The 13,243-nt window shown below is 40.7% G+C and overlaps 1 protein-coding gene across 1 annotated transcript; it reads right to left on the bottom strand.

Annotated features, from left to right (window-relative positions):
• Positions 1 to 2,826: 2,826 nt before the first annotated feature.
• frzb (frizzled related protein) lies at positions 2,827 to 10,997 on the bottom strand. The gene is made up of 5 exons (XM_046845699.1): positions 10,214 to 10,997; positions 6,220 to 6,285; positions 5,927 to 6,131; positions 5,492 to 5,555; positions 2,827 to 3,682 (listed from the first exon to the last, which is right to left on the bottom strand). Exons 1-5 carry the CDS (start codon positions 10,686 to 10,688, stop codon positions 3,620 to 3,622), a joined length of 873 nt encoding a protein of 290 aa, XP_046701655.1. The 5' UTR covers positions 10,689 to 10,997; the 3' UTR covers positions 2,827 to 3,619.
• Between the last annotated feature and the right edge of the window lie 2,246 nt (positions 10,998 to 13,243).

The following is a 13,243-nucleotide window of genomic DNA, read 5'->3' as shown; positions in this document are numbered from 1 at the left end:
CAATGAAAACCTCAACATCTTCAGCTCTGCTACCTCCAGCTCCGCCTCCTGTCTTTTACTCAATGCCACTGTCTCTAATCCATACAACATCGCAGGTCTCACCAGTCATATAAAAGAAGAAAAACAAGAGAGTACTGTAATGAAAGTACTGATAGTGACTCAGCTGGTTAGACATTAACTAGAAGTTTGTGTTACCACTTAAATGCCCAAAGAGTCTTGAAGCATGCCTTTCTGTAGTCTGAGAGAGGGTCAAAAGGAGCATGGTGCAGTATAGAGTGAGATAAGTGCTGTGAGGTCGATTAATTCTTGTCTGTTTATGGCTTTGCAGGCATTGGTGTTTTATTCAGCTGGAGGAAGCCAGTGGAGGGAGAGTAGCAGTGGGGGTGGTGTGGAAGAAGGTGGAGAAGTTGAAAACAAGTTGTTCAGAATCAGTTGCAGAGAGTTTTCTCTATTGCAAAACCAGTGTAATTGGTTTAACTTTGTGGTGCAAATGCTTGCACTGAAGCACAAAAATGTAGATCTTGTGTTGGCCTGCATGGCTAAACATATTCTAAGAAAGACCAATTCCTTCTTTGCAGAAATTCATCTAAAATACCGAGCATCTAAAATCTGCTGCTGTTGACCGATTGTCTGTACAACAGAGAAATAAGAAGGAAAACAGCAAACGAATAAAATTAGAGAATAAATCTATGGTTTTATTTCTTTATTGTTTACACAGTAGACAAAGCTGCTTTACAGAAATCCAGATGTATTGTAGATGTTCATTTTGCTGTCATGTAGAAACCTAGAAAACTCCTCGAATTGACATGAGGAAGAAACCCTTGTAGAGGGAACCAATGCTCATCTGGGTGACATCAAATCTTTGGTGTGAGCGACAGGATCGTTTCTGATTTCATTAAAGTGAATAAAGTCAAACTTCTCCACTGTTCAATGATTTGGACTTATATCATATAATCCACAGCATTTGGATTGGAGACCCCAAGCTGAAGCAAAGCATCAGGATAAATATGGGAGCTCTCAATTAGTCAGAAGGATTAGATTGGATAAAAGGGGGAAATAAGTTGGACAGAAATTTTTAGTGTGTAAAAAAAACCCTGTTTTACCTTTAATGCTCTTTCTAATAGGGTTTTATTGATCTATTTTTATTCTATCCACTAAAACGTATTTGAGTTTATGGAGTTGTAATACAGCGTCAAGATGCTGGCAGTGAAGAAGACAGAGAACAAATCCTCCTCTTTCCTTCTCAGGACTTTGAAGCCAGGACTGAAAACATAGCGTACACTTCCACTGCGGCCTTTCACTCACTTCCCACATGCTGCGTAATTTCAGCGCGTTAAACAGATTGATGGCGGAGGCTCTTAGCCAGTAAGGCACGACGGAGGGGGAAAAAAAACCTTCTGATTGAAGTGATCACCTACCAGGGGAGCCATGAAGCGAGGCAGGACGGCCAGTTAAACGCCGTAAATCCTCCGTTTTGTGTTAATTCTCCCATAAACTCTGCAGTAAATGATTGCACTGGCCGACTCCCTCGTCACATAAATCAAGTAGGGTTATAATTTCCAAGTCATCTCTCCGGACGGATAAAAACACAGCATAAACCGCAGCTCTATTTCCACGGTCAACACAGGCCGTGGGAAATGCATGTCTTAGGGAAACAAATGAAAGCAAGGAAAATATCATTGAAAAATTATGGAAGTTGGTGAAGTTTGTGTGCAATTTTTTTGGTTTATGAGATTTTTATCGGTGTTTGATGATACTTTGTTGCAAAGAAAGAAAGCGTGAGTTAAGGTTCTCGAGCTACGTTCATATGAAACTAACCGACACGACCATAAATGGTCTGCGTTTTCGTGTGATGGGAGCAGAAGGAGGCACTCAGGAGGTGTTTATGTAAAACCCCCATGAGAGAATCTGAACAAGACCTACTGTGCTGGACACACACACACACACACACACACACACACACACACACACACAGTAGAACAAATATTCTACACACAATAAGCATTTAGTATTGATTGCAGGTCCAGAAAGAAAAACAGCAATTTGGACAATTTCTAAATTTAAAAAAAGGACATTTTTTTTCTTTAAATTTGCAATAGAGCTCTGAGGCTTTTGTATCTAACCAGGTGGCTACAGAAATCCTAATGTATTATCCACTGAACGCTCCAAAAACCTGGAATATACATATCCAGTTCATAAATAATACCATAACACTCATTATGTAAGCGTTCTTCCAATTTCTATAACAAGGTTCGAATCTCACAATTGTCTAGAGTCTAGACAATTGTGAGATTCGAACCTTGTTTTAGACTCTAGACTGTCTTTCTATGCCAAACAATCACAATATCCCTTCACTGGAATGAAGAAAGCCAGCTCCATGAAGATCTGCTTTATATGAGTTGGAGTGGAAGATCTTCTGATATACAGAGCTCTGACCTCAACCCCATTGAACACCTTTGGGACGAATGTGAACACTTACCGCACCCCGGAAGTCCTCACTTCACCACTACTACAATGAGGCACAAATCTCCACAAAATCTCGTAATGTTCTCAGAAGAGTGGAGGTTATAAGAGCAAATGTGGACTGAATGTGGAATGCAATGTTTAGAAAGCAGAAAATGTTATGGTCAGGTGTCCAACAACTTCTGTTTCCACACAGACCTGGTCCTAAATGTAGTAGAAGGAGTTATTATAAGTTATTATAAGTTTAAAGTGGGGTTAGATTCGGGACATGGGTCCGGTGATCAGGTGTCCAAATGAATGTGTGGTCACACCAGGCATGTCTGGAATAATGTGTAAAATGTGATGCACACTTTTATCATGGAACTCAGTCAGATATGTTTAATAGTGGATGTAAATGTGATAACAGGCAGGGTGAATAATGGCTCGAGCGAAGGATGAATCATCTTGTATCAATCAGACCAATATAAAAAAACAAAAACAAACAAACAAAAAAACAGCTGTCTTCAATAAACCACTGCATTCATGCTACGTATTATGCGTTCTTGTTCATAAACGGCGTCCTATTGGTCAGGAATATCAAACATGTGCCTAAGAGTTATGGCGATATTATGCAAAAAAAAATTCTTTCGAACGAAAGTAATTCGTTAACGCTTAACATTTCGTCTCCATTACAGCCTTTCAGATTTGTCCTCGTGTTCGCGTCTCATGCCAAAACGACGCCTCCTCCATCTGTTCTGTTTGAATCCAGCGAAAGGGAGACTTCAGCATGACTCCATGCTGCTCCTCGTCGCGTCCAAACGCCGTTCCTTCTTCTAGAAAACTGTCATCTTCTCCTGTATAAGCTCTCTCATGCCCCATCTTCTCTTCCAGCACAATCATTAAACCTCACCCCCAACACCCCCACCCCCCAAGCCCATAACACCAAGTCCATACCCATGCACACACATATGCAGCAATGTTGACATGAACATTTTGTTCGTGCAAAGGCAAATAAAAAAAAAAAGATATTGCTAAAAAAAACTTACAAAGCAACAACTAAAAACATCTCTGCTACAACTCCTTACGCATCAAGAAGAACATACATTAGTGCAATTATTTTTCAGTTTTCTCTGATACTTTTTTGTGTGGTCGGGGTTCAGTTTGTGCCGGAGCGAGGTCAGGGACGGACGCGTCTGTCCTGATCCGGTTTCCTTCCTTTACTCAGGGCCTGATCCCAGCGCTGGGAAAAAAAAAACAACAACAGTCACGTCACTCAGACTCGCAGCACGCATGCACAACACACACCGCCGCTTCATCCTCCTGCAGTCAGGAGTACAGCAGGCTTTTTGTCTTCACATACATACATGCTCCTCATAGATCAGAATGTACTGCTTTCCACCCCATCAGCACACAATACACACTCGTTTTTCTCTCTGCCACTTCGCATTTCCGTTTCTCGAGCACTAAATCCTGATGCCGGTGAAGAGAGCAGAGCGATTAGAAAGACTGCTACAAAGCGTTCCCTGACACACATTCTACTTTTTCATCCATCACTGGGCTACCAAACAGAAAAGGGGGCAAAAGTAAAAAAAAAAAAAAACAGTAGCTGAAGGAGATCCAAGTCTTTTGTAAACTGGAAAAAATTTGGCTGTAACATCAGTGGGAAAAGCTTCGTCTGAGAAAATATACCCTCAAAATATAACAAGAACAATGCATTGGACATCATTTTACATTTATATTTATGGTATTTGGCAGATGCCCCTTATCCAGAGCAACTTATTATCTCAATCGTACATGAGAGCAGCTATGAGGTTAGGATCTTTGCTAAAAGCCGAAAGTTGCAGTTTGTTGTGGTTGGGACTTGAATTCACAATCTTAACCGCTAAGCTACCACCATTCCTTTCTAAATGGAAGTAACGTGAAAGGGGAGTGGGAGCTCTCTGGTTTAGGCGCTGATCAAAAAGTCGAAGGGGTTCAAGCCTCGGTATCGCCAAACTGCCACTCTTGGGCCCTTGAGCAAGGCCCTTAACCCTTTGTGCTCCTGTGGTGGTGTATCATGGCCGACCCTGTGCTCTGACCCAGTTTTTTCTATATCATATTCCCAGAAAGTTTCATTTCCTATTTATTAAAGTGCATGAGATGGAGAGTCTTGCAGTATACGATGATCATGCAGACATGGAACCTAATCCACTCCTGACCCCTGAATCCACTTGTAACTCCACTAGATTTCAGTAGAACAGTAGTGTTTCTGTAACTATAGTAAACTCTGGTCTGATGTGCAGGACAATGGACCATGTTCACATAGTTCTTATAAAATATAAAACTTTCACTTTCTATACCTACACCCACCCATTTACTCAAGTAGAATTGGAAAAGGATGTTTTACTTTCACTTCAAACACATGGCAAACATTTGCTACTGGAACACAGCTCAAGTTAACCCTAGTTCCAGCCAGAGCACTGCAGCACTGCACTGTTATCTCCAAAACATGATCGAAAGCGTGTATGATGTCTTTGTAGGAGGTAACTACAGGAAGTGGTAGCTCAGAGGTTCAGGCTCCGGTTTACTGATTGGAAGGTTCAAGCCCTAGTAGCGCCAAACTGCCACACTTGGGCCCTCAAGCAAGGCCCTTAACCCTCTGTGCTCCAGTGGTGCTGTATCATGTCTGACCACAGCTTCCTAACAATTGCTGGGAAATCTGAAGAAAAGATTGTAATGTGCATGTGACAACTAAAAGCTTTTCTTCATCAATTTAATTGTAATCTATTATGCAGGATCAGGTGGGGAAGACCTCTATGAACACCCCCTAGTCTGATTAAATAATGGAAGCAAATAGAGTCCCTTGAATGAGCTGCGTAAATGACAGCATGTTTTTATTTCAACTCCCTCTACAAGTGATCAAATATTACCAGATTTCAGATCTCTGATTTGAAATGTAGCAGAAACTTCCGTACTGATGTAATGAATGATCATCAAAACCTTCTGACCAATCAGAGTCAAGTATTCAAAAAGCAAACATGCTAAATAATTAACAAGTATATCATAATACCTTCACTTTGCGTCCCACTCGGTCTCTCCACTTCTGTGCGATGGACCCCTCAATAAGAAGCAACCTGAATATAAAAACAATAATAATATTCATTTTATAATAATAATAATAGGAATAAATATACCTAGTATTTGTTCTAGAATTCTTATATTCTATAAAGCTGCTTTCATGTCCATTGTGAAAAGCGCGATAGAAATAAAATATTGAATTGAACCAAATTAATAATTGTACTCTTATTCCTACTGAAGACAATTGCAGCAGCAATAATTGTTATTCAATTACAGGAAAGGTGGTAGTTTAGTAATTTAGGTATTGGCCTTTAAATCCCACACTAAGATGCCACTCCCGGGCCCCTGAGCAAGGCCCCTAATCCCATAGCTGCTCAGTTGTATAGAGCACCAAACCCTATAAATAAAGACTTAAATAAAGCAGTACCGTGATCGTTCCTCGTTCTCGTAGCCCATGATGATGTACTCTTCGTTGGGCAGAAGTGGGGGACACAGACACCCCGAACTGTAGTGCAGCGTCACGGTGTCACGAGGAATGTGAACCAGGGAAGACTTCAGCACGTCCTTCACTTCCACCACAGCGCTGAGGTCGTGACTGCGGCTTTTTATCTCTTTCACACGTGCACGTATCACTGCCAGAGGGATATTACCAGATGTTAGCATTTAATGCTGGTACTTTCACACACTCTGGATCAGAATGTGCTTGTAGCTGAGACTTACCATAATTGTAATTGTTCTTTGTATAGGTCTTTTGGCCGAGTTTCACCGACTTACACTTGCACCGATCTGAAACCGCAAACAAAAAAAAAACAGCCAAATAATAATTACACAAATGACCCACACTAACAATCATGAGACACAGCTAGCATCATACACGACATCATACAACCCAAACATTGTTTGTTTACCTATAACAGCACAGCACCCTCTAATGGTTTATCAGAAATAAATACAACAGACTAGTTTTGTAACACTTCAGCAGATGGCAGCACTAGAGTGCACGCACAGTAACAGGGAGCACTGACTTTCATAAGTCAGTTCGCAAAGGACAAAAGAGCTGTGCAACTAGTACTTATCTGACAACACCTGCTATTCCGACCCCATGTGCACCGTGTCACTGAGCTGTTAATGCAGCCCCTGTAAACTAAAATGCATGTTTTAACACACACCAACCTGCCAATGGAGATTTTTTTTTCACTTCAAACACTGAAGTTAACACATTACACCATGTATTATCCCATGTGCTGAGTGTTCCAAACACCCGAGTGTCCACAGCTCAGGATATAAAAATATTTAAGTTAAAAAAAATGTCGTACTTTAGACTTTCTTGCTATAAAGTGTCTCTTCAGAACGAAACTTTTACAGACCCTCACACACCCTGTAATAAATACAGGATCTGAAACTGTTATCAACTGTACATGTGAAAGCTGATACAATGTACCACTGACTTTATTACAGTTGCCATAGTTCAGTTCTGCCTCGATGTCAGGGTTTATTTGTATTCAATAAAGAAAACCATTAGCCAGAATTAACCTTAACCCAGAATTAACCTTTGCTTTAACCATTATATTAAAATTGTATTCATCACCATGAGATCTTACCCAATATCACAATGAGATCTACCCAGTATCACCATGTGATCTTATCCAATATCACCAAGATCTTACCTAACATCAGCCTGAGAGCTTACCCAATATCAGCCTGAGATCTTATCCAATATCACCAAGATCTTACCTAACATCAGCCTGAGAGCTTACCCAATATCAGCCTGAGATCTTATCCAATATCACCAAGATCTTACCTAACATCAGCCTAAGATCTTACCCAATGAGATCTTACCAAATATCACCATGAGATCTTACCAAATATCACCATGAGATCTTACCCAAAATCACAGAGATTTTACCCAAAATCACAGAGATTTTACCCATCATCAATCATGAGATCCCATTATTAGCCTGAGATTAAATCTAACTTCACTCTGAGCTTTTTTTTTAACATAAGCCTGAGATCTTAATCAAAATCACCACAAGATTATTTTTAGCCTCACCCTGAAAAATAAAGTCAGGGTTTATTTGTACAGTGAAGCCATTAGCCAGAGATTTTAACCAGAATTAACCTGAGATCTTACCCAACATCACCATGTGATCTTACCCAACATCACCATGTGATCATACCCAACATCACCATGTGATCTTACCAAACATCACCATGAGATTTTACCCAACATCACCATGTGATCTGACCAAACATCACCATGAGGTCTTGCCCAACATCACCATGAGATCTTACCCAACATCACCATGTGATCTTACCCAACATCACTATGTAATCTTACCCAATATCACAATGTGATCATACCCAACATCACCATGTGATTTTACCCAACATCACTATGTGATCTTACCCAACATCACCATGAGATCTTGCCCAACATCACCATGAGATCTTGCCCAACATCACCATGAGATCTTACCCAACATCACCATGTGATCATACCCAACATCACCATGAGATCTTACCCAACATCACCATGTGATCTTACCCAACATTACCATGAGATCTTGCCCAACATTACCATGAGATCTTGCCCAACATTACCATGAGATCTTACCCAACATCACCATGTGATCTTACCCAACATCACCATGAGATCTTGCCCAACATCACCATGAGATCTTACCCAACATCACCATGTGATCAACATCAGACTGAGCTTTTACCCAGCATCAGACTAAGCTTTTACCTAACATCAGACTGAGCTTTTACCCAGCAAAGGCTGAGCTTTTACCCAACATCAGATTTAGCTTTTTCCCAGCATCTGACTGAGCTTTTACCTAACATCGGACTGAGCTTTTACCCATCAAAGGCTGAGCTTTTACCCAACATCGGACTGAGCTTTTACCCAAGCTCAGACTAAGCTTTTACCTAACATCAGACTGAGCTTTTACCCAGCAAAGGCTGAGCTTGTAGAAAGATTTACATTTTAATCACAATTTTCTCAACCTAAACACGATATTTTACAAACTACAATCTGCAGTCTGACTTTCAATAACCCTATTGTTGTTTTATTCCTCTTTACTCAGCTGTTCTACACAATATTAACTCAGTATTTTACTCAAAGTAACCCTTATCTGTTTCTAGCAGACGCCTACGCTTTTTTCAACTTCAGCCTGATCTTTCTCCAGCATAGACCTAACCTTTTTTTTTTTTTAACCCAGATTAAGATTATCTTTAACTCATAGTAGTTTAACTCAGATTAATCAGATTAAGTTTGATATTGTATTTATATTAATCCTAATATTTGACTCAGAATATACCTGATATTTTACCACTATAAACCTAAGATTTAACCCAAAGTAACGCTGAGTTTTAACAAATTTATACTTCTCCCCAGAAGCCTGGTCTTTTTTGCAGCACTGATTCATTGCTTTTGCCCTACAACTGCTCCCCAAAGTAGGTGAAAAATTGCCATTTCTCAGATGTCCTGAGTAGGAAATACACTGCTGTTTTACACAACTACTCGCAAAGCAATAATATAAAAGGACTAAATGAATCCTATGACAACACAACAAAGGGTCTTAAGATCCGTTAGTTACACATGATTTTTGTTTATCTTTCACTTTTAATTTAAGCATTTTATTGCATTCTTATTTAAAGTTTTAAACTTCATTTCGATTTTATAATCTCTTTATCTCTATAAATCTGCTCTGGGACTATTGTTAAAAGTGCTATCGGAATAAAACTGCACTGTTATTGAATATGTTGTTGATTTGGAAGTCCGATAGCTGCGCTTTTTCCTTTGAACTGTTTTCATTTGAGCCTCGTCTCCATTTCTGTATATTTTCAATGCTGGATCTGATACATGGGGCTGCTCGAAAAAATCAAGACTTTCCCTCTTCCTAATACGTATGTGGATTCAAACCAATCCAGTGAAACAGTCAGTTTTGTGACTTGCAGCAGTCGTTTTGTATCTCTGGGATCGTAACTCTAATTGGTGTTATATCAGCCTTCATGCTGTATAAATACTATTAAATTAATGACTTCTCACCTCACAGTGTTTGTTCTTAGCCCTTAATCTGGTTTTGCCTCAACACACTTTTAAGGATACACACTGTAGAGACGGGTGTCTTTTCTTCTTATGTTGGTATAGGAATACAGTATACTTGAGCTACTTGAGGACACTGAGGACGTCGTTGTTCACCTCGTATGTATGTAACAAAACGTATGTAACAACATGAGCTTTCCGTCGACCTGCTCCATAAAAATAAAAATAAAAAATAATTTACCAGCTCCAATTTTCCAGATCTTGTAACTAAAGTAGGAATAAATAGCTATCAATAACAATAAAAAATGACCAAAGCAGCAAGATCTTCCAGAGAAGATGGTTCTGCTCGGTGGTTCCGTCACCAGCACTTATAACATGCACAACATTCCTTACAATTAAAGGACGATTCATTTACTTCAAAATGGTTCCATGGTTTTGAGATGATCTAGTAAAACTTAAACAAAGACTCGTGTGAAATGAGAGTGTTTTTTTATGAAGAAGCAGGTTCTTCTGAGTGTTCCTGTGAAGTGTAGAAAAGTGTGAATCTTGTTCTAGGATGATATGGAAGGAGTACAGATGTGAGTCAGAGGACAATGTTATTAGATTAAAAGGAGAAGGTGTTGAAGGTCTGAAGGTTTGGGTAGTGGTGATGGTGGTGGTTTGTACCTGTTGGATCTGCTTTGACGATGGCCTCTGGTGAGATGCACACGGCGCGGTCGTACACCGGGAGCTCGTCGCACGCCAGACTCTCGGGCCACGAATGGTTGTACTTCTTGAGCACGGGTTCACAGCCCGTCTTTGCGCGCTCGCACACCGACTTGCACGGCTTGATGGGGTCGCGCTGAAAGCTGATGGTGCAGATGGGTGCGTACATGGCGCACAGGAAAAATAGGAGATCCGGGCTGCAACCGGTTTCCAGCAGCGCCTCGTACTGCTCGATGGCGAGCACCGCGTTGGCCTGCGTGCTGTGGTGCAAGTGGTTGGGCATCTTGGTCATGTTCCAGGGCATGGGTTGGCACAACGGGATGCGCACCATCTCGCAAGAGCCGGCCAGAGCCGCCGCGCTCGGGCACCACACCAGCGCCAGGCACGTCACCGCAACCACCACATGCACAAACTCAGGGATTAAAACACGCCACATCTTCTCAATTACTAGAAAAAACAGTCTGTTAGATCATTCAGGTTCCTCCTGCGCCGAGCAAAAGGTGCTGAAAAATTAATGTAAAAAAAAAAAATTCCTCCTGTTTGCGTCAATCGAGCCTGTGCGCAAATCTCATGGTGGTTCCTGGTTACTGAGAAAACGCAATCCGCAGTGTGTGCAGTTGCCGTGCGCAGAGTGACCGTGCGCTACCGTGCGCCTCACCTCACCTCACCTCACCTCACCTCGCCGCACCTCGCCGCACCTCACCTCACCGCGCTGCGCTGCGCAACAACCAGAGCAATCAGAGAAAAAGCGCTTTGCACAAGTAGTCACCCCCCTCCAGTGACGTCACTGGGCAGGACCCTTGGCTGAGTTGTACAAACAAAACCTCCTCCTCCTCCTCCTCCACCTCCTCATCCCTTTCCTATACTCCAACCTCAAATCACATCATCACCAAGCAATGGGTATAGCTTCTCTTTCTCCTTCAGCTCCTCATACACATATCTAAAGGTAGTGGGAGCTTCTGATCTGATCATGGGTTCAAATCTTACGACTGCTGGCTCCTTAGGCAAAGGTCTTAACACGTAATTGCTCCACTGGTCTGGATCAGGGCATCTGCCAAACGCCATACAATTTAAATGTAAATGGTTAAGACAATGGACTTCTGATTGAAAGATTGTGAGTTCATATCACAGCACCACCAAGTTGCCATTGCTGGTCTCCTTGAGCAACCCTCAACTGCTAAATTGTGTCAATGAGATCATCTTAAGTTGCCCTGGATGATGACTTCTGCCCAAAAGTTGATCCAGCTACAACGAGCCAATTATTTCATCCAACATACAATCGTTTCATTTGATTGCACCTTCTCGTCTGCTTAGTGTCCAAACATCTCCGACAATCTCCAAACATCTCAAGCACACACACGAACGATCTAACCAGGAAGATAGAGAGAGAAAACAGGAATCTCTCTCTCTCCAGGTCAGGAGTGTCACAGCCCTGCCCTGTAGGGAAACTCCTAGTGCAATTAGGATACTTTACATTCCTAAAACACTTTTAAGTCAGCTAGCTGCCCCTAAAGGCCTGCACACACACACACACACACACACACACACACACACACACACACACACACACACCCTCCTTTTGTGTTTTATTTTTTAAATATATTGATATCCAGATCAAAATAGAACCAAACCTATACAAAAAAAATCATGATGAATACAGACATAAATATAAAAATAAAAGTAGTTAAATTAAAAAAAAATACTAAAGTTGATTTGTTTCAATCAAACTTTATAGATCTTTTTCTTCATGCAGTTGTTTCATTCGATATAAAATATCATCATAATAAGTAAAACTTCTCATCCATCTGTCACATTTTAAGATTTATTATTGTCATTTGAAAATATTATATATTCCAGACTTGAATAAAGCTTTCGGCTGATGAAATGTATTTAAGATTAAAGACTGGAAACAAACTCGCAGCTCTGCCGCAGTCCCTGAGACAAGATTTTGTCCATAGAAGTTACAAATGAACATAAATAACAAGCAGGAATTCACTCTACAATGTCCAACCTGTCCTCTAGTGACCTGTGGAAGACGTAACGCAACCTCTGACGCTGCATTCATTACTGATGTCAGCTTAGATTAGACAGAATAGAGCAAGCTGTCCAAACAAAGCTGTTTTCTTTTTTCAATAATAAAACAGCTAGTTAACAAACAATTGAGCAGTTGTGTTTAAGGGCAGATGCAGATTCAGTGTTACAGAGCTCCTCTGTAGCCTCCATAAGAAACAGCTGCACTGTGCTGACTCATTTAATGGTCTCCCAGCAGTTTGTGTGGGTGAGTTTATAAACCAGTAAAAAAAAGATTTACATGAGCTAATGGAGTGGACATGTTTTTTTTTTTTAAGGTTTGTTTAACTGAGACATATTTAGTGGTAATAGCTTACAAACATAACATAGTGCATGTGAAGGCAGATTCTCAAATCTGATTGGTCAGAAGCTGGGAAAAGGGGGGGTGGGGGAGCTTAATTTTGAACATAAGTCATTTCAATCAATTCAATTCAGATTCATTTTTATGGCAATATTTTTTTCAATAGACAGTCCCAAAGCAGCTTTACAGAGCTAAAGATGTTATACATTTGGAATTTATTCGTTTAGTACCTATAAGTTTGTCCCTAATGTGCAAACCATTGGCGAATGCAGCGGAGAAAAACTCCCTGAGATGGTATCAGGAAGAAACCTTGAGAGGAACCAGACTCTAAAGAGTCTGGGTGGCACCGAATGTCCATTCATTACAGTTCCATCATTGTTGAGGTGCATTGTGTTCACTGATGGGTGGTCCTGAGCTGGTGTAGCAGCCTGTTTATATGAATTCCAGTCCAAATCCATCCTTGGATTCTTGGAGCAATCTCCAATTACAAAGAACTGGGATGAATCGATTTATTAAGCTCAGTGAGTAACATACATGTATATGAATGAAATAGTTCTAAACGTTTCTAGTTTTCCACCAGGAAAAAGTTACAATGATAAGCTGCGATTTGTTATTGTATA

The sequence above is a fragment of the Silurus meridionalis genome, chromosome 3 (genome assembly GCF_014805685.1).
Source record: "Silurus meridionalis isolate SWU-2019-XX chromosome 3, ASM1480568v1, whole genome shotgun sequence".
Lineage (NCBI taxonomy): Eukaryota > Metazoa > Chordata > Actinopteri > Siluriformes > Siluridae > Silurus > Silurus meridionalis.
This window is presented reverse-complemented; position numbering and strand designations above follow the sequence as displayed.